Here is a 20,919-nt window from a genome sequence, read left to right on the forward strand (position 1 = left end):
AACACACTTCCACAAAACATTATGCTTTTTTTTTCTCAATGTAGTGCCCAAAACACTTGCCTGAAGTGTTGATCACTGAAACAAATGCCGGAATTGGTGGTGGTCATGCCAAAGATGGTGGAATGCTGGAATCTCCACGATCTGGTCACACTGTGAATGTACCACTGTTGATTTGAAATGGGTTCCCTCATGGGTTATCAAGCCCTGTTTTAGCTGGCTGCTTTTGGATTCAGCTAAGGGGGATTTGAGGCAACCATCTTCTAAAAGCAATAGTAGTTTAAGAACTTTGAAGTGTGAAAATTGAGTAAAAACACCCCCATGAAATTTTTTTCTGACCACTGCACTGAAACACAAAAAACCTTATTTTAAAACCTTCCCCCACTGCCCTCCCAGTATCTTGCCATAATTATTGTAGGAGAGAAGGAAATTTGGAACTTGTCTATCCACTACTAAGAGGATAAAGCAAGAAACAAACATGTTGGTTCCTCTCGAAGCATACTGAGCCCCTACTGCAGGCTACATTTATATTCCTATTTAACACTGACTAGTGAAAATACCCAAAACTCTTCAGTGCAGCCACTGAAATCTGCAACTTTCTATAACCCATTGTTTTTTTATTTCACAGCCAAACTTAGTAGGCAAGACAGGATTAAGACAGCTTAAGAAACCCCAGCTGGAGCTGCAACACAGATACTAGGGGCTGGCAGATCTGATGCCCAGGAAACACCCTTCCCATCATTTAGAAACACAACAACTTTAGTCTTGCGACTCATGCTGCAACCAAAATAACAAGCACTAAAGCAAAAGGTGCCTAATGAAAGTGGTTCATGTGAACCATATTTCAATAAATGTAAACATACATTTTCCAATTAAGTGTTTTTCCTCATAATACTATTAAAATGTGATGAAACTAGGAGTGGAAGGCTGGAAACAAAGAGAAGGAAACAGCTCTGGAAACAATGCGCAATCAAGCAGCAGAGCTCTCCACTGAAGGCCTTGCTGTGGGTGCTGAAAGACTCCTCAGGCCCAAAAAACAACTGGGTGGATTCACAGAATAGAAGCTCTCCTTCTCACAGAGAGAAGCCTCTGCAGTCCCATGCTCCCACACAACCTCCCCTGTTCCGAAACTTTGGGACTGCTGATGTTCCCCCTGCACTCCGATGCCTTCACAAGGGTGGATTTCCTTTAAGAGATTTCTGGGGCTGTAGGCAGCACCTCATGCCATGGGAACCAGTCTCCACAACATGGTCTGACTGGGCACCCCCCCAGGGCTGCATCTACCCCAATTCAGTCCACTGTTACTATAGCAAAGGCGGGCAGGGCTGGAACATCAGGGGCTGCTGCTCTCCGCAGTCACGCAATCCTGTAATTTCTCAAGAGAAGCCACCTCTTGTCCAGCAGACCACAGGCTGCCGACTTCATCACATGAGCTGTGTCATCTGCTGCACTCCCAGAACTCAGTAATGTGAGGACAGACCACAGCTACCCATCACTTGGAGACAAAAGGACTTACTGTCCCGTGACCAGGGGACACAGAGATCACATGAGGGGAAGGCCAGGAGAGATCTCCATCTGCAGCAGTGAAATGAGTCAACATCTCTTTCTGTGTCTGTTATGGTGCCAAAGATAATGAAAAGGGGAGCTCAAAGAAAAAGTAACCAGTTTGTGCCTGCATGGGAAGATGTAAGGGGAAAACTAAACTAGATGATGGTCTAAAAACATATTTAGGGCTACTAACTGGATGTAGTAATGGGACTTTTCCATCTCTAAGAGGTTATGATTCTGGTTTGGTTTTGTTTTTAAAAAAGAAAAATTAGGAACTGTATGCTCATCTTTTCCATTTAATCTATACTTTAGAAATTATTACAAACTGAAATGTAGCATTTCAGAGAATTTATTCTGCATTGCTTGTGTGTTTTGACCTTAACTTCACAGGAGTTGCATTATTAGCTTCTGCATTCTCCTGGCAGCAAAAGGACAGACAGGTAATAACAATGAAAGTCTTATTACAAGAATAATATGTGGAATTGCAAAGAGATGTAGATCCACAGGTCTTCTCTTCTAGGCACCTTGAATGCACAGGAGTAGCAGCTCGACTGTGGGTTCTTGCCTAGTTGATACTTGACTTCTTAATCCAGAGCAGGGATGCTGTGAAATGGAAACCTAGCATCTCTCCAGGGGTAAAGACAGTTCAGTTATTTCAGTTATGAAGGCTTTTAGGTGCATTGATTTTCCTCTACGTTTCCATACCTGGAAGAGGGATGGCTTTTCCAGGTGACTAGAGGACTGGAAAAGTTGCCCCCTTTTTGCCTAAGTGCTGTGCTGGGGAGGGCCAGCTGTGGGCTTGCAGTGACACGATACAACAGCAGCTGCCCGGTGCCTCCCTGTTTACATTACAGCAGTATATGCTCAGCTGAAAATAACCTCCTACCTCTGTCCCTCAATTGCTGAGAAAATTAGCTAATGTTTGCACAGAGCCTGAAAATACAGATTCATCAATATTATAATGACTTCCCAGAGATCCCTGGGAGGAGTAAGTAAGTGAGCCAAAGCTAATGATAACAACACTATTTTTGTATGGTGCTTACTCTTTACAACTTACACTCCCTTGGTAATACCACTCGAAAAGCTCCCTCTTTGCAGAAGCATTTATGCAACTGAAACTCAGTTGTAATGAAATACTTTGTGGAGCTGCACTACACACACAGCTCTGTGCCCCTGAACTCTGGAGTCAAGAGCTCTATTTCAGTGCGGCAGCACCACAGTGCCAGGGCTCAGAGCAGCGCGACCAAGTACTGCTCTTTCAGTGAGAAGACTAAGCCTCTTCATACAGGCAATTTTCTACAGAGTAATGACTACTGCACACCTGCAATTAAGGCTGAATACTTCCAGAGAGCCACGGCAGGCTGAGGGTGAGGCCACAGAGACTTCAAGCATGTGGAAACGCACTCTATCTCTCTCTCTCCCCCCACTCCAAGGTGAAGGAAAACCGGCAGTCATCCCTGCTAAGCAGGGACACAGCTGATCTGGGAAGAGACCCAAGTCCTGGAATCTGCAGGAAACCTAAATTAAACCCCCGGTTCTAATCATATCTCTACGTGACTCGCTCTCCATTCTGGAAGCATCCCCGGTGGGAAACACAGCTGGGGAGTATTTTGGCTGTGATGATGTCAGCCCACTCCCGATAGGCTTCTCTGTAAGGTGACACTTTGCTGGGTGAGAGCCGTGTGCCAGGCCCTGGATTTGTACAGCCTCGGACTCTCTTCCTTCCTGCCAGAGGATGGCACTCCATCCCCTGCAAAGGCACAGCTCTTCCCAGGGCTACAGGCCATTGCCTGCCTTGACAGGGCTGTGACCAAGACACAACACAAAATGCTACCTGCTCATTTGTACCTCTTCTGCTGTGCAGAGACCGGTGGCCTGGCTGTAGGCAGAGGAATGTGAGCAAGACGAAAATTGCAGAATGGATATTGCTACTTTTGAAATTCATTATTCAAGGCACCACAGCAAATTATAGTAACTGGTCCTGATCCAAGAACAGCTCCTCTAACAATGATGCCTGAGATGCAGCAAAATACAGTTAAGCAGCGGGGGAAAAAATTGAGTCTCTATACCGAAAGCACCAGAGGCCTGACTTCAATCAGCTGTGCAGATGCAGACACATACATGAACAAACCCACACAGGGAATCTGCATGTTTGACTTAAGAAGGAGGACTTGCCACATGAAGCGATTTACCGTGTATGTGCACTTGGGGAAGTACAGGCCACAGGCTGCTGAGACTGTAAGAAATTTTCTGTGTGATCTGCTCCTCGGTACCATCACTGTTTGCTTTTCTCCTCCAAACCATCAGCCTGAAGTGTGTTACTAACTGTGTCTGTGTCCAGTTCCTCTCGTTCTCCCTCTCTCTCATTCTGCTTCTCCAGAGCTGAGGCTGCAGCATCAGTGGTGCAGATGGTAGAGTTCACACCAAACCAAAAAGATTTCCAACAGGATTATCTAAACCGAGTACCTCCAGGAAGACAAATGCTACACAGTACATCCGAACTTTCCAGCATCAACTAACAGAATCTAAATTGCTCAGAAAATGGACAGCAACAGGATAACGCTTTAAAATCAATATGCACTCATTCTCAACCTAAAAACACCTCTGGAAAGTTACAGGTTTTCTTCCTGCTTTGCAAACAGAGAAACAAAGGTCAGAAGCACAGCCTGCCCAGACACCTAGATGGTTTTTTCTTCCAAATTTCACTTGACCACAGAGTTTACGTGAGCCATGCAGCATTAAAACCACCTTCAAGCGAAGCCTCAATAAAATTCTCTAGTGCATTTCGGTAACTTACGTGCATGAGAACCATTCCCAGGCAGCTCCAAGTTTTCAAGGCATGGATATTCACTGCCTTGTGATTTACCTATCTCTTTAGGGTAGGCTTTGATCTGATTCTAGCATGACCTTTCTAGTGTGAATGGTAAAATCACCTATCAAACTGAAAAATGTAACCTTTCATACTCCTTACATCATCTTGTATTTTAATCAAAACCTACGAAAATCACATAAGTCTTCCTGTGAGTTCTCCAGCTATAAAAGAGACCCTTTTTATATGCAAGAGTTCATTACCAGTGTGATCTAGTTCCCCCAGCACAGTGAGGGTGATGATTTTTGGTCTACAGTTTGAATCACAGATGGATGAAGAACCAACCCCAAGTGGATCCAAAGCAAGTGAGCTGTGCTGTGGCCTGGGGGTCCAGAGCATGCACCCCAGTCCAACCCCCCCGGCCCACCATGCATTGCCATTACCTGTGCTCGATGCTCCCCCACCGCAAACTGTATGACGGCAATGCCTGGGCTATGGCTGTCTTCAATCCTCTCCACAGTGCTGGAGTCTATTTTCAGGTCGTTGCTAATTTCCGCGCTCTGTATGAAGTCTTCTGTTTTCAAGTCCTCTACTTTCTTCAGCTCCCCGTTGGCCAGCTGGATGATCGACCCCTTCATGAAGTAAGGGGGCAGCGTGGGGGGCGCAGCGGCAGGGGAGGCAATGGACTGCACCACAGGCAGGTGGATCTGCGCCTGCACCATGGTGGCCTGGTAGGCAGGTTGGGTGGTGAGGGGCTCCGCGCTGAAGTTCTCACTCTTGGGAACGGCGGTGGTGACGAACGTGTGAGGCACTGCTGCAAACTGAGGCGACGACGTGACGATCGCAGGCGTGACTCCTGACGGCTCGACGTCCGCACTGCCGACCGGTATCAGCAGCGACTGGGTGCCCGGGATCACCAGGTGCTGCGACAGGCTGCTGGGGTACCCGATGGCTTGCTGCTGGCCGCTCAGGTAGCCAATCACCGGCGGTTGGGTCCCAGTGTAGAAAGCCGTCGCCGGCAGCCCCACAGGGAGTTGCTCAGAGGCGCTGTGGGTGGTCTGAATGACAGTGTGAGGGGACAGCGTGGCCACTGCCTTCACCCCCTCATGGCCCAGAGCCTGCTGCGGAGACAAGGCATAGGACCGGTGGGTTGGCTTTCCTAAGTGCAAACTTCCCTTGTCATTGAGGGCTGAAGGAGAGGTCTCACGGTTGGTGGCCTGCTGCACCTCCATGTCTGCCGTGGGCGTGCTGCTGTTGGGGACCACCATGACGGAGGCTCGGACACCTGAGGAATCCCGCACGCCGTACTCGGCAGGGCTCGAGTGGACCACTACATGCCTGGTCTCGTAATGATGGGGGGCTGGTTTATTGCCTGCTTTGACAAGACCCATGTCAGCTGAAGGTGAAATGCCGTACCTCCGGCTCTTCTCTATCTCGCCATTCAGTACCTCCTTGGCCTGCATCGCCTGCAGCCGGCTGCTCTCGGGTTTCTTGGGGGGATCTCTGGTGACAAAGTGGCCCCCCGAGTCAGTGTACTGCACCACCACTTGGGAGGAAGGGCCGAGGGTGAGGGTGTGTGGGATCACTGTCTGATGCGGGTGCAGGGGGACCGGGATGGTTGGAGGAGAGACATTTCTGACAGTGCTCTGGGAAGAGCTGGAAATGTGGACGTACTGGTTCTGCTGGGCGGGTGGAGGAGACCCAGCAGCAATCAGTCCAGGCGTCCTGACCAGGTGCGGCTCAACTTTGTGCCCCTGCTGGCTTAAGCCGCTCATGCTGGCCAGCAAAGTGGAATAAGCCTCCAGCTGGGAGCGCTGGGATGGAGTGCTCGCAACGGCTGTGGCCGCCGCCACGGCACCGGTCGCAGAATTGGCTGTTGGGGAAATCAGCTGTGAGGGGATGAATCCGGTGTACGATCCACTGTACTGGGGCCCAACGAACTGGAAGGTGTGCTGCAGGTGAGTGTACTGCACAGGGGAAACGGGGGTCCCTGACTGGGAGAGGGCAGGCGAGTACACCGTGGGAAGAGTGGTAGAGGCTGGAACAGACCTGGGCGCACTCGGCGGGGAATAGTCCAGCCCTGCAGATAGTGACTTGTGCAAACCCTGCTGCAAGCCTCCATCCACCGAGGAGGTGGCCCCGGGCCGGTGCCGGCCCCCCAGGCCACCCTGGCCACTGGGTGTGCTGGGGAGCCATGCCAGGTTATCTGCACGGTGGTTTTCGTTTGGCAGGACCGGCTTCACCTCTGAAGGCAGGCTGGTGGCAGGGATTTCTCGCTTCTTAGGTGGCAGGCATTCATTGCTCCGCTCTTGGTTGGATTTCATCTTTCGCCGTCCCCCCTCCACTGTGCTTGCTTCACTGTCTGGCTGGCTCTGATTTCAGTCTGATAAATGGAAAGTCACATTTGATTTCTGCAGGGGATCCAGTGACTTCATGAGGAATCATCTCCCTGTGAGCACGATCCTCCAACAGCTCCTCTGGATTCTGCAACGAAACAGTGGGCAAGGGAGACAGGAGTCATATCGTCAGCAATGAGAAATGAAAACAAATAAGCAGATACCTCGAATCAGCAAATGGGAAGAAGACCTCTGGGAAAAAAAATTAAATGGTCAGGCATTGCCCCTCTCATGTCAAGGAACAGTTGACAGCTGTGCTGTAAACAGCAGAAAAATCCTGGGCATGTTTTCTAACGCATCAGGAAAACATTTTAAAATTTAGGCATATCAGAAACAATCTGGTCATAACCTGCCACATTTAGCAGCAGTCATTTGTTTCCCAAGGCCTGTTCTCCTTCCTGTATGAAAACCCTCCATGTGTCTATGGTGCCCAGTTTGTTCTTCCAGCCTCCTCTTCCTCTGCAATGATGACATTACCTTCACCCTACCGTGTCCTAAAAAAAATGGGAGCACAGCAGGGAGCCTTGAGGAACAGGCACACACAAAATATTTACATTAGCAACAAGTCACTGTGAGTGGTGCAGAGGGAAGGTGGTGGGTAACTCCTGAACCCCAGAGACACCCACAGGGTGACTTCATGTGACACCATGCAGGGCTGTGGAGGCAGCAGCTGCCTCCTGTCCCCGCTCCACACCACAGCTCATTACAGGCACACGTGCCCTCCATCTCCCAGTCTGGCAATGAACCTCCGCCACGCAATCTATTTACAGCAGCAGCAGCACAGAGCCAGGGATGGATCGGAGCCAGGTTTCTGATGTCTGGTGGGGTTTTTTTGACCTAGTGCTTTGAACTCCCTCTGCTACTGACACCTCACATTCAGGTGTCCAGGCAGGACTCTCTGCTGGAAGATGCTCCCTGCCACACGCAGGTAGGCCACAGCCGGATGCTGGCACCATATCCATCTCCGGCAGGATCCAACCCCACTGTTTCTTAGTCACTGCCGCACCACAGAGGTTGTGGGTACCACACTCACAGCCATGGCCACAGGTCCAAACACTGAGCAAACTCAGCCTTGGGAACACCAGAACTGCTTGGAAAAGCACGTTTGAGTTTCCTGATCCAAATCATGAGCCCCCCACCACTGTAAAAACTCACAGATTTTACTATTGGAGCAAAACAGTTGCTTCCTCCACATCACCTAATTCACCCAAAGGCAACAAAGTCTCCCTAACTCTTCTATTACCTGCTAAGGAAAATATTGTAACTAAAAAACATTTGCTAACTTCCTGATACTTACCTAGCCTTGCCTAATCAAACTTCATGGAGAGTGAAACTTTTCTTCAGCCCCTGTCCAGCCACCACCTGTCATCTGCATTTCTGGCTGTTTTGAAAATTGTGCAAGAATGCGTGATGAGAAACTGTGCACCTTGCATGAGCAGCAGCTCAACAAAAAAAGCATGCATTACATGTAAGAAGAATAGAGAGAGAAAGAACTAAGAGTCGATGTGAAAGAAGATGGAAATAGGATATAGCCCACTTTAAAGGGAATGCTGAGCAGCAGTAATGATACTTATCTTATGGCAAGTAATATTCCTTTGGGGGATTTCTTTCCCTGCTCCCTCACTTCTAATGAACAATAAGCCTGATGTTTATATGCGTATGAAGTACTTTGAAGACACACTAGACTCAGATTAAACCTATCTTTAAGAGCACTCTTTACATTTATGGTCCTCCAAGCTACTGTAAGCCTGCAGGAAAAGTCCAAACCTTCTAATGGTTTGATACAATCAGTCTTAAGTTAATTATTCCATTCTTTAAATATTGATAAACAGTAACGAAACACCAATAGCGAGAGCTGGGGGAGGGGGGTAAAGCACTGTTTCAGTGTAGATTCCCTGGCTTTGAGGAGATAGGGAGGATGAAAGAACTCAGGGCAGCTTCGGATGTGCAAGGGCTGGTGACACCTATGGTGCAGCAGCGCAGGCACTATCCTGACCTGCCCTGGTCTGTCAGCCATCACCTCAGCACTGCGACCGCAGTGATGAGGGCAGCCAGGAGACAGGGTCCCTGCTAAATCAGCATGGGCCTTCCCCTCCTCCTAACAGTTGCTCAGTGTGTCTTGGCAACAGCTAAAATTATTATATTACACATGACTTACAGATTTTTCTTTTTAAGTTCAACTAAAAATAAAACCGCCGAGCTCACATTTGCGCAGTCATCCTTGGTTAACTTTAGCTCTCTGTAGCCTTCTGCCCTGGGCAGTCGGCTTGGGTAGATAAGTCAGCAGATCCTGGCTGAGGCAGTTGCCCAGGGGGGGATGTCTTCAACATGGGGTGCTCATCCTGCTCCCCTTGCCACAGGGAGCTTGTGCTGGACTTGGACCATCCTCTAATCTCCCCTGGAACATGAACTGCAAATCCAGAATTTAAATACGCTCCCACGGGGAAAAGCTGGGAGCAGAGGGCTGGCTTCCCTGCCTGTAACAGAGCAGAGAGCTTATACATGGGACCAAATAGGGACAGGCTCTTTTGCTGCGATGAGTAAACTAGGCTCCCCAAAAGCAGTGGTTCCAAAAGTTCGAGGCATCTGGGTTCAGCTTCTCTGCATCGAAAGTGAAGCTATGAAGCTCTGTGAAATGCGGTGAAGTTTCATTATGCAGGAGTTGAAGCAAAGATTTTGTTCTGCTAAAAAACATCGAACCACTGAGGTTTGGGTGGTCTCCTATGCCAAACCTAACATCCTCCAAAAATACCAAATACTAACTCTTTTGGGTCTTGCATTTTGGTTTTCTTTGTGTAAATCTTTCAGATGGCTGACTTCATTTTTACCAGTAACAAAAGGGCTGCCCAAAATCTCCTGAAGAACACAGGAGGAATGAATAAATTTAATGGAGACAAGGGATGAGACAGCCACAGAGCAGTGAATACTGCCCCACTTTTCCAAGCCCAAGCATTTCACAGTGAGACTTTGAACTCTTAACAAACATAGGACTGGATTTGCAAAAAATGCAAATGTGCAGCACAAAACAGCCTACTTCTATTTCAAGACCTAAAAGTAAAACGGTAACTTTTCATCATAATTCAAGTTCCAGCAACAGTAAAGATAAGACAGGACTGATTTTGCTTGGGAAGCAATGAAAGGGAGACAACCCAAACAAGAATGTCTCAGAGGCAAGAGATACAAGACCCGGTTAAACAGTTTTTTGCTGGCTGTCCTAGAAAGATGAATGTCTGCCTTCTGTGGTGTGCCGCAGGGTTTGTTAATTGTATGCTCTTTTTTTTTTCCTGACTCTGAAGCCTTGCCTTCTCTTTAACTTTAGAGCTGTCAGTCACTATATGTAAGATATGCAAATGAGCAGGAAACACCAGGTGATTTTTTGCTCCTGTGTGTGACACAAGTGCGTGCGTGCGTGCGTGCAGGCATGTGTAATTATGGCTGGGAAGGTAAAAGGGACAAAGAGATCAGGGAGAGCAGCTGGACTTTGGTATCTCTGGCAGTGAGTACACATGGAACATTGCTAAACTGTCTGGACAGCCAGTGTCCGCTGGCAGTCTGCCCACACTCAAATTCCTGGAAAGGCTTAAGGCAGAAAAATAATCACTTGGAGGAGTCACCATCTGGGCTTGCTCTGGTCCCAGAGGGAATGCTCACTGGAGCTCGGGATGTGCATTTTCATGCCGAACTCCAGTGTCTCTTTGCAAGGCACTTTAAACCTCTCTCTGTTTCCCAAAACAGCATTTTTCTACTTATTTCATCTAATAAATTTAAAACTCAGGACAGGATATTGGATTTTAGCTTCAGATACTGACCTTCTTTATTTATCTGGAGTTCACTGCAGCAAAGGTAAAACCAGCAACGCAAGTGTCCCAACACACAGTGACATGCTGTGTTCCACCACTCAGGACTGAGTCCTGGGGTGCAGAGAAGTTGGGGCCAGGACCACAAGCCACAGCAGCACCTGGCTATGCAAACGGCGGGACTTTCACTGCCTTGAGAAATCAGGCACTTTCTCTGTCCCCTGGTGCAGCTAACAGCCTTTTTTGGGTCTCTAAACCTCCTTCGAAAATCTGGTCCCTCATCCTTCTCTGGTTCCTGACTTTTCTGCAGTTGCCAACAAGCTCACACCATCATGTGCCACCAGGAGGAAGGACTGGTGCAAGAAGCAAACACTCAAGGGGGGCACTCGTCAGCTTCCAACTTCAGGGATATTCAATAAAACGAGTCACTTATTGTCAAAAGGCTCCTTTGATCCCAAACCCTAGTAAACACACAGAGTACTATGACTTTTCAACTTCCACTTTCCAGCTCCAGGTACGACCAGCAAACTCTCACATTTATCTGTGCACTAAAAAAATTGGGTCTCTCCTCCATCCGACATACATGCCCTGCCTGGCATGTACATGTTAATGCAACATTCGCAGAGTGGAGCCTGATACGCGGCTCTGCGTCTGGGGTGTTACCGGGCAGATGCAGCAGCGCAGTCTGATGCTCCCGCCCCAAATCACCCGCCCATCCTATCACGAGTGAGTAATTTCGGCAGCGCTGGAAATGAGTGAGAAGGGAGGCACTTCATCCCACCTCTCCCCTCCCCTCCAAGGAGGCTGGCATCTTGCAGGATCAGATACAGAGACGAAAAGACAGACACACTGCAGAGGGCTCCGCAGCTGCATTCTGGCTCTCAGATCTGTACGCCAGCTTTCTCCCCCCCGCTCTACAGCCTGCCCGCTGCCAGCTACATATTCATGGTTGTAACTGCTGCAGATTCCATTAGCCTTGCCATGTGCAGCCCAGCGAACGCCAACAACAGCTATAGGAGTTTATTGTCCAACCCGACCAATTTTACAGCTCCCTGGCAGAATTCCCGGGAGGGCCAACTGCAGAGATCCATTAATAAGAAACATGAAAACCTCTAATAAAATTTGAAATTCTCCTCCCAAAAAAGAAAGGATTCCTGATAACACCGCATCCACAAGACAGACTGTCCACTGCAGTGTTAGCTCTCATTACACCTCTGGGAATCTGCCACAGCAAATTGCTACAGGTTTCGGCACAGTGAGCAGCGGTTCTGCACGTCCTTCCTCTCCCCAGTCAGATGAGACAGACTCCACACAAGACAAAAACCAAGAGATATGAGCAAACCCCAGTGAGCACATCATCAGATGTGAGATGCCCAAAGGCTCAACATTCCCATGAATTTCATGGTAGGTACCACAGTTGAGAAAAGAATGTTTAGAAGGAAAAAACAGTGTAAAACATATTCCCAAAATGACGGACAGACTATGGAGTCCCAGGACAGCCATTCACAAACACGGGTGATACAAACTGATCCTTAGAAAGCTACTCCAGTCATTAGATGTCTGTTTCTGCTACTTACCCTGAATTCTGAGGATAAGGAGAGATGTACATGTTCTAAGCCAGGCACATGCCTCCTGTTTTACTGTGGTTAGAATGTGCTTAGGGACACGTAGTTATTTTGCCTGGAAGGTGCTGGTGAACTGCACAGGAACATGGTGCTAGAATTTTCTTTGGTTTTAGTTAAGCTAACTGCTGAATGAAGAGTTGGAATTAACTTTCAGAAGTTTGCAGGTTTCTGCCATCAGATCATCTGGGTGCCATCCCTTTGTTCTGCAACACAAGAGATGCCCTTATTTTCAGCATGTGTAAAAGTCACTCTGTGCTCTGGCCATGCAGCAGACCTTTCTGTCCTTTCTGTGCACACACACAGCAATGCACCTACACATAAGCCTTGCAGGACTGTGAGTACTACAGGTGATTTAAGCAGATTCACGGCTGCCTACATCCTTTGTTTATACAGAAAAAAGCTTTTAGCAAAGGTGATCCCTCCTCTTCCAGCATGCTTTGCAGAGAGGTGGTACCAGAGGACGAAGTACAAGATGTCAAGGAGGCTGGAAGCAAGGAAGCATTTCCTCCGAGAGCTGCAAGCTGATCCCACGGCAGGGCTGCCATTGGAGTGCTGGGTGTACTGGTCATCCTGCCACCCTCCCAAGTCCACCCCATGGGCAGCACCCTCTCTCCCTGGCACCGAAATCCCCCACCTTGCAGTGCCAAACCTGGGCACTAAGGTATCAGGAAGTCAGGCCCTGCTTCTTGGCTCTGAAACACACGATACTGGTTCACAAATAGAAGATTTATTGAAATTATAAAGGCAAATATTATTATTACTTCTTTTTTTAACTTGCCCTTCTGCTGCATGAGGTCTTTCAGGCTCAAGGTCTCTAGCTTTTCCCTGCAAGTTTACTAGTTTAGCTAAACATGGAATTTCCCATCTCATCATGTGACACCAGGAACCGGAGTTTTGTGAAATAGCATCAGATATCCACAGATAAAAATGCATGAGCTGACAGTGCTGATTATAGTGAGGTTTTTTTGAGGGTGAAATGGTGGACTCCAGAGCTTTCTGCCTCTATGGAGGAAGGGAAAGGACATAACTGCTAAGTGAGGGTCTGAGCCCTGGGGCAAAGCCATTTGAGGGTGTAAAGCTTGATGCACAGCTTTCTCTCTCAGCTGCGCAGCAGAAAGTGCACCTCAGATGACCCTAAGAGAAGCAGCTCCATCTGCAGCCACAAAGGAAAGTTCTGGGGCTGCTCAAGCTGGGGGGTCTCAGCTCAGGCTGACTGCAAGCTGCATAGGTCCACATGCAGGGCTGATCCAGCTGTGGTGCTGGAGCTTGTTCCAACAGCTTGATGATTTACCACCATGCCACATTGAAGCCTTTACAGCCTGACAGAGGCCTGCCAAACCCCTCCGAAGTCCTGTTTCCCAGGCCTCGGAGTCCTCTGTGCCAGGACATGAGGAGCACCAACCCAAGATGTTCGGCAAGTCAGCATTCCACTTCACACATACCCAGAGTCTGTAGTGGCAGCACAAAAGCCGTGGAGAAAACACGTATATTAAAGTGCTCCTTCAACCCCACCGACACCAGGATGGAAAGGGCAATCCCACCTATGCAACTCCACAAGTGGCCAGCGCAGCATCCAACCTTTTATCTCCTGCTCTGCAGGACATCTGACAGTGCTCAGTGACACCCTTTACTCTCACACCCATCCCCTAGAGGCGCTTCTGCAGTTTAAATGAGTGAATAGAGTTCATTCATAAACAAGGCTAATACAGAAATTACTTTGTTGATATTTTTCATTTATCTAAAATGTGCCTACAATGCAGCTACAATGGAGCTGCCTACACAATTTTCCATTGAAAATTTCACGAGTGACTATAAACGTAGCGACACCCACTTGCCACTCATTTTAACGTGTGACAGAAACTGTCATGCCTGTATGAACACATTTGTACTGCAGATATGTCACACAGGTCTCCTTCCATGTGTCTGAAAATGCTTGCAACATTCTCTCCATCTTCTGCAAAACAAATTAAGAGAGACGCCTGGCTTCGCTGCCAGGAGACTTGAGTAAGACCCCCACGAAAAATTACAGAAACCGGGGGCGTTTCACCCCTTTGAAGATCCAGCCAAAAACACCAGCAAGCAGCAGCCAACTCAGAGCAGCCATTTTACAGATAAGCACAGGCGCTCACGGGGAGGAGTGTGCCTTTAAGCCTGGCTGATAAGGGGATGGTGTGAGAGCATGGCTTTAGGGGCAGATTTGGAAAAGACATCTGCATGCTCAGTGCCTTTCCTTGGAAGTCCTCCCTGCAGACTGCTACTCTGGTAGATTCCACGTGCTAGCAAATTAGACTATAATTAGTCCATCTGTAAAGTGTGAAACATGAACTGATGTTAAATTCCCCTTGAAATGGATTCCAGCACCTTGCCTTCTCTCAGACTTCATTCAGCAAAGCTTTAACTTGAAGCCATTTTGCACCAGCCCTTGGTCACTGCCTCAGCACACACTTGGTGCCCTCCCAAATCAGGATGACTGACCATCACTACTGACAAAACAGAAAAGCCAGCAGCTCACACTGGTCTCGAGGCACACAGCACATACCCCCAGTGCTGCAGACAGAGAGCGAGTTAAACATCCCCCCTCAGGCACCTATTTTTTCTCTAATTCTTTATTTTTTTTCTTCTTTGTTCAGGTCAGGTACATTCAGGCGTGGCCTGCAGCACTGCCCTCTCATCCTGCACAGACCCTGAGCTGACCATCTCAGTACAGGCAATGTTGTAGGGGTCAGTGTATGTAGGAATACACACAGGCAAGAAAAAGTCAGATCAACTCTTCTGCACCTCCTCTCTCCCTGAAATGTCTCCCCAGGCCCTGCAGCCCACAAAACCAAGTGACTAGTTTCTCTTCCTGACTCAGTGTTGTAGGGAGCCTCCCTCCTGCTTAATGGGGAGCATGGCAAGCAGACAAAATGGGCACAGAGCCCAAATCCATCACCAGTGTCACTTGACTGAGGCCAGCATGGCGAGAGTGAGATTGCCCCAACTGTTCTGATTAAGCAACACAGAAAACAATCAAAAGAAAATGAAATAATGCAGGATTATACAAACATAGCAGGTTCCACAGTCACAAGCTCCAGTTGCAATTAAAAAACCCACCCGTTCCAACTAGGATTGCAAACCATCATCGTTGCTCTCAAGCAGGGAACGTTGACAAATGAAGGCGGTGTGCTAACAGGCAGTGCCAGTACTCTTAAATTAAGTATGTGAGAAACAAAGGTATGTACCATCCTGGGCTGCCAGAAAAAACTTGCTTTAAACAACAATCAAAAAGAACTCTGAGGATTTAAAAATTACTTTACTTACAAAAAAACAGATACAAGAAAACCTTTTGCTCTATTTTTCCCAGCCAAGTGAAGACAGAACAAGAAAACAAAAAATCACACAGCTCCCATCAAGGTTATTTATATAGAAGTTTTGAACTCAGGAACTAAGATAATTCCTGCATTGAACCTGTGGGTCCAGTGAACCACAGCTTGGAAACCTGAATGGACCTTTTGTAAAAGCCACTGAGCCACGAACATGCTTTCTCACCGCTGTGATCACTTCTGTGAAAGCACCTTACCCATCTGCCCCTGGAAATCCACGGCACAAGACAAGTGACTCCCGACACCAGTGAAATGGACAAAAGGATGACTAGCTACCTGCAGCTGGTTTCAATCGGAGAGCCGAGTAATTATTGCAGCCCTCTCCTGTGGCTCATATGGAGCGCAGCATGGAGCTATAAAGCGTTATGCAAGTCTAATGTGCTGCCAGATCTCTTAGAGCAGGCAGCAGCCAAGTCGCTCCCTCCCACCATTGGCTCAGCTTCATTAACTTAATCAGGTATTCATTCATTCATTCACTCACTCATTCAAAAAAAAAAAAATTACTCTAAACCTGGCAAATAGCCAGTGCCATGCATGCACGGAGCATGCTCACATCAGCCACTGGGGCTGGAAGAAAAAGGGTAATCTAACATTCCTCAAGCTCTGTACAGGGCTTTAGCTTTGCATGCAGCCCAGGCACAAATGCATCTTTGCCACGGCCTCCCCAAGAGCACGAAAGGCTTGGGAGCTGTGCTGAGGTCAGACGCTGGCGCTGGAGACTGCGGAATCAAGAGCAGCCCTGTAAGTCAGTACAGCCAGCAGGAAGCTGAGAACTTCCCCAGAGCAATGACTAATTAATTAATTTGATTATTTAGGGGGAAAAATAGGAATTGTGTCAGGATCAACTCAACTCATTTTGCTGCAAGGTTGCTCCCCCCTTTCTTCTGCACTTACCACATACGTTGCACAGCTTAGTCCAGACAGAAGAGAGCAAAGCAGAACAGAAACAGGGTTAAATGAAAAAGGAAAAAAGAAAAAAGAAGAAAAAAGAAAAAAAAAGAAAAAAGAAAAAAAAAAAAAGAAAAAAGAAGGGAATCACCACTCAGCTAATGTTAAAAGCAATTGGTAATGGAAATCTGTTTGACCCCTGTATTTATAAATGTAAGACTTCCTACAGGCATGTAGCACTCAAGCATTGAATACAATCCCCTCCCTTGTACAGTTCTTGCACTTATTTTTCTTAGTCTTTGCATGTAAGTCTGCAAAGAATGTTATTACTTCCCTCTAGCTGTCATCAGAATGACTTTCACTGCATTTTTTTTCCCAGCACACTACAAGGAAGCTGCTTCTTAACTATTCCAAAAAGCAGGCCTTGAGAGTCAGCTCTGACTTTACTGTGAAGAGCTTCATGAGACGAGCCAGGCTGGGCATTAAAGAAAGGGGAAAGGTGTTACATTTCCCACAGCGGAAGCTGAGCAACAGCATGGAAGCAGTCAGCATCTCTCCCCCCTTACCTCATTCTGCCCTGTGTGAAAAAAATACCAGATGGCAGATTACTCTGAGCAAGCCCATAAAAGTAACATGGAAATATAAAGCACTTTAGACTTTTTCAAAATAGTGTTTATGGTTATATAATGAAAACTATATATCCTGGTGCAAATCTTCAGCCACAGACCTGGCTGACATGGCTCAAGACCATCTACACTCCCCACCTTCCCCCAGTGATGCAAATCAGATCTTATAACCCTCCATGCTCTGTTATCACAGAGAGCACAAATATTTTCTGTATGAACTTCAAGTACCTCTTCTCTAGATAGCCTAGAAGTCACTGTTTCTCTTCAGATAAAAAAAACCCCCAGAAATCTTCTATAGCCACCACCACAAACCATGATACAAATGGCAAATTAGACAAAGACTTTCAAGAAGGGTTATTAATGTAAGGCCAACACTTAGATAAAGGTCTGCAGTTCAGATGCACTTAGCAAAAGCATTTAAAAGACCCCAAACCAACACCTGTTACTCTGATACTGACTCCTCTTTTGACCATACCACAGAAGCCCATGGTTAACTCCAGGATCCCTTCCTGAAGTTCTCTGTAGGTGGATAGTACTGAAGAGCACCCAAGTAACTAGAAGACAAGCGAACACACAGCTTCTGAGGAACCAGCTGTTGAAATGTCTAAGGGCTACAGGTGAGATTTACACATTGCAGCATCACTCCTTTGCTACACAACAGCATGATGGATTTGCTGACTATAAGAAAAAAACTACTCAGGATGCTTTTACTGCATTAATAGAATTTAAAAAGAGAAAGAGATGCAAAGGTGTCTGAAGGCAACCTGTTTCTTAGTCCTGGGCCTTCTGCATTCCAAAGTGTGTAGGACATCAGCCAGTCTCTAAGTACTCTACACTGAAGTCAGCCTCCTTCGCTGAAGTTCAGTCTTGAGCTAAGGGCCTTTCAATTATCTAAGCTCTTAAGCACTGTGGCTCTTTCATTACTTTTGCCCCCACCTCTAACCATTCTCCAAATGGGGTCCAAAACTTGGAGGCTCCTTTTCACTTCATCTCCCTTCTCTTGCAGCCCTGACACAATTCAAAACACATTCAAGACACAGTGCAAATCCTTCCTCCTCTGCCCAGGCCTAACTTCCCCTGTCCTGCTTGAAAGCTGCTCAAGCCTTCTTCACTGCAGCAGGCTCCTTTCCCGGCATAAGGGCAACAAATCACCTGAAATTCCTCCTCCTGAGCCTCTCCTCCATGCATCATGCTCCATACATGGGAGCACCCAGCAAGGTGACTTCTGACACCAGAAATAGCTACACGCTGTAGCTTTTAAAGCAGGCTGTCAGGAGGAGGTCAGGAACATGAAAGAGCAGGAGAAGAAAACCAACCTGGGAACACTGAGAATTTTATCCCAAACAATCCAGACTTTGGCAGAAGTTGTAGTTTGGTAAATAAAAGGGTTTGAGCGATTCTGGTTCTTTATATGAAAAATTTCAGTTCTCCCTCTGAAAAAATCATTAGAAGAATGTGGGATTTCATGATTCAAGATAGGAGAAGGAGAAGGCAATATTTCAGCACTGTGAAATGAGGCTTGCGTGTCTAACCACACTACCAGCTCAGAGTTCACTTCTCACAAGTGTCAAGTATATTTTCCATTCTGTACTTCTGCAAGCCCTACTTCTGTCTGTTGTCATCACTCATGGGAATTTACCTAATCCCTGAAATGGCAGAAGTACATCATCTTTTTTTGTTGGAGAAACAGAATCATGTCTCAAGCACACTGAAAAATTCGAACTGTATGTTTCATTTATCGTAGCTCCATTCACCCACCCTGTGTTGACAGTATAAATACAAATGATGCCCTTAACAAAGTGCTGAACTGCAGTCCAGTATATTAGTGGTATTTCTTAGAGATTTCCACTCACTTTTGCTGTTTCTCTGCTCACATTCCTTACACTTCAGCATACTCAAGCAGCTGCCTGTTTATACAAACAAAGCCTGAAAGAGAAATGTTGATTTCCTTCTTCATCAAAGCTGGTGGCTTTAGCTGTATCCAGTGGTCTCAACTAGAAAGTGGAGCAAAGGCAATCAAAGTTAGTGGTTCATTTAAAGTCTGTTGTCTGGCAACTCAGCTACAAAGGGAGACTCCACAACTTTCTAAGCACAGAAATTCACCTTCCTGAAGTTTTATTTTGAACACTAGTGGGCTGCAATATTGACCTTTAAAATTCATTATATCACATTATACATGGCTGGTACCACTTGCTGTACAGCTCCTCTCATACACAAATAAGTGATGGTGTAGTTCCAGATTTTATTGGCACTCCTTGGACCCATGCCATCAAATCCAGCTCAGGACTGTGCATCCTCTATTGACAGAGCTCTCCTACCAACTACAGCCTTTTGCACAGGGCCCAGCAAACCTGTGTTAGCTCTTTTGTAGCGACACACACATCCCATCAAGGTTTGCCAAGGAGCTTCAATGGGTACTACCCACAGGGCTCTGAAGTGCTACCCCCTGGCTGGGGCTAAGGCAAAACCTAGTATGAAAACTTCTTCTCTAACCAAGGATAACTCACTAATGACCAGATTTCAGTTTCCACAACAGTTAAGGACCTCTCAGAAGCACTCTAACTAAATTAGGGGAAGGAAAGAGATTCAGCCCAGGATCTCAGTGCTCAAAACCTCTGTACATTCTTCTTCAAGCCAGCATTTAAGTGCTGTTCTCCCAGAGAAGAAAATAGTTAAAATAGGCTCAGATCCTCCTACTGCAAAGCAGAACCCAATGTGGAAACTTTCGTGGAAGAAGACACACTGCCTCATCTCACTAAGACGTCCACTCCAACCAGGACAAACAGGGAACACCGACAGCCAGACAGGTCTGATCATGGAGGCACCCTGGGTCTGACTTGAGAACTTCAGAAGCAATAACTGTGTTTAGATTTGATGCATCCCGCTGCTCCACAGCTTCCCCTGCAGCCGCAACAGCATTACCCACCATCGCCATTCCTACAGCAAAAAGGAAAACAGATATTTTCCTGGTTTTATTTACGCCTGTTTAGTTCTGGACCAAATGATTCTCCAGCTTCTGATCTGCTTGCCACTTTCTCTCTCTGCCTACTCTGTTTCTTCTGAATGTATAATGATTTTACATCTGTTAATCTTGTTTGGTTTCTTTTTCATATGTGGTTAGTGACTTGCAGACTCCTTGTGGTAAATATGAAATAAAATGCTGTTTCTTCTGCCTTTTGTTCTTGTGCTTATGGACGAAATGTAATATTTTCTTAGATACATGAAATAACTACTGCAATGGGTGATATATAATCACAGGTACAATGGGCATATTATAAAAACATGGAATAATCATGAGATCATACAACCAGGATGACTAAAACAACAACATAATTGGTCAGAATTTATCCAGCTCCTAAGGAGAAAAAGCCTTGACAACACTGCTGTAAGGTTAGAGAAATTTAAACCGAAATAAGGTACACAAGTCACTGTTGCCCTTCGGCTAAAATTAAGTAAGAACTAATGCTGTCTAATAGAAACGGCAGGATTTTTTCAAGGAAAAATTACATTAGGAAATGTTTCTTTTCAAATATGAATCTATTGGAGGCAAAAATGTTTGAATACATTTACAGCTGGGAAAATCTGCTGGAACTTCTTTGTAAATATTTTTCCAGTAATATTTAAAAAATTAAAACCTATTTGCTGGTCCCAAAACGAAACATTTAAAAAAGGTGTAATGAAAAAATGCTGTAACTACAAGAGACATTTGGTTTAAAATGAAACCACCCTCTAGCTGGAATACAGGGCTATAGGCTTTGTTGTACCATTTTGTCAAACATTTTCACCTATTGCCTGATTTTCACTGTATTTCAGCTTTTTAAGTTTTCCTCCCGTTAGAGCAAGAAATGTTTTTCTGAGATCTTGGAAATTC

General features: G+C 46.5%; 1 protein-coding gene across 7 annotated transcripts in view; it reads right to left on the reverse strand.

Moving 5' to 3' along the window:
- ATXN1 (ataxin 1) overlaps window positions 1-20,919 on the reverse strand; it is a 222,227-nt gene that overhangs the window by 11,095 nt on the left and 190,213 nt on the right. For 6 of the 7 annotated variants that reach the window (XM_082291366.1, XM_082291363.1, XM_082291365.1 and 3 more), the window contains one exon: window positions 4,798-6,838. In XM_082291366.1, the coding sequence (XP_082147492.1) occupies window positions 4,798-6,678 (1,881 nt within the window). In that variant the 5' untranslated portion in view covers window positions 6,679-6,838. Of the gene's footprint in view, window positions 1-4,797; window positions 6,839-8,047; window positions 8,078-20,919 lie in introns of those variants that run through there. The other variant, XM_082291368.1, reaches the window with a different exon arrangement.

The sequence above is a fragment of the Coloeus monedula genome (genome assembly GCF_965178545.1).
Source record: "Coloeus monedula genome assembly, chromosome: 1".
Lineage (NCBI taxonomy): Eukaryota > Metazoa > Chordata > Aves > Passeriformes > Corvidae > Coloeus > Coloeus monedula.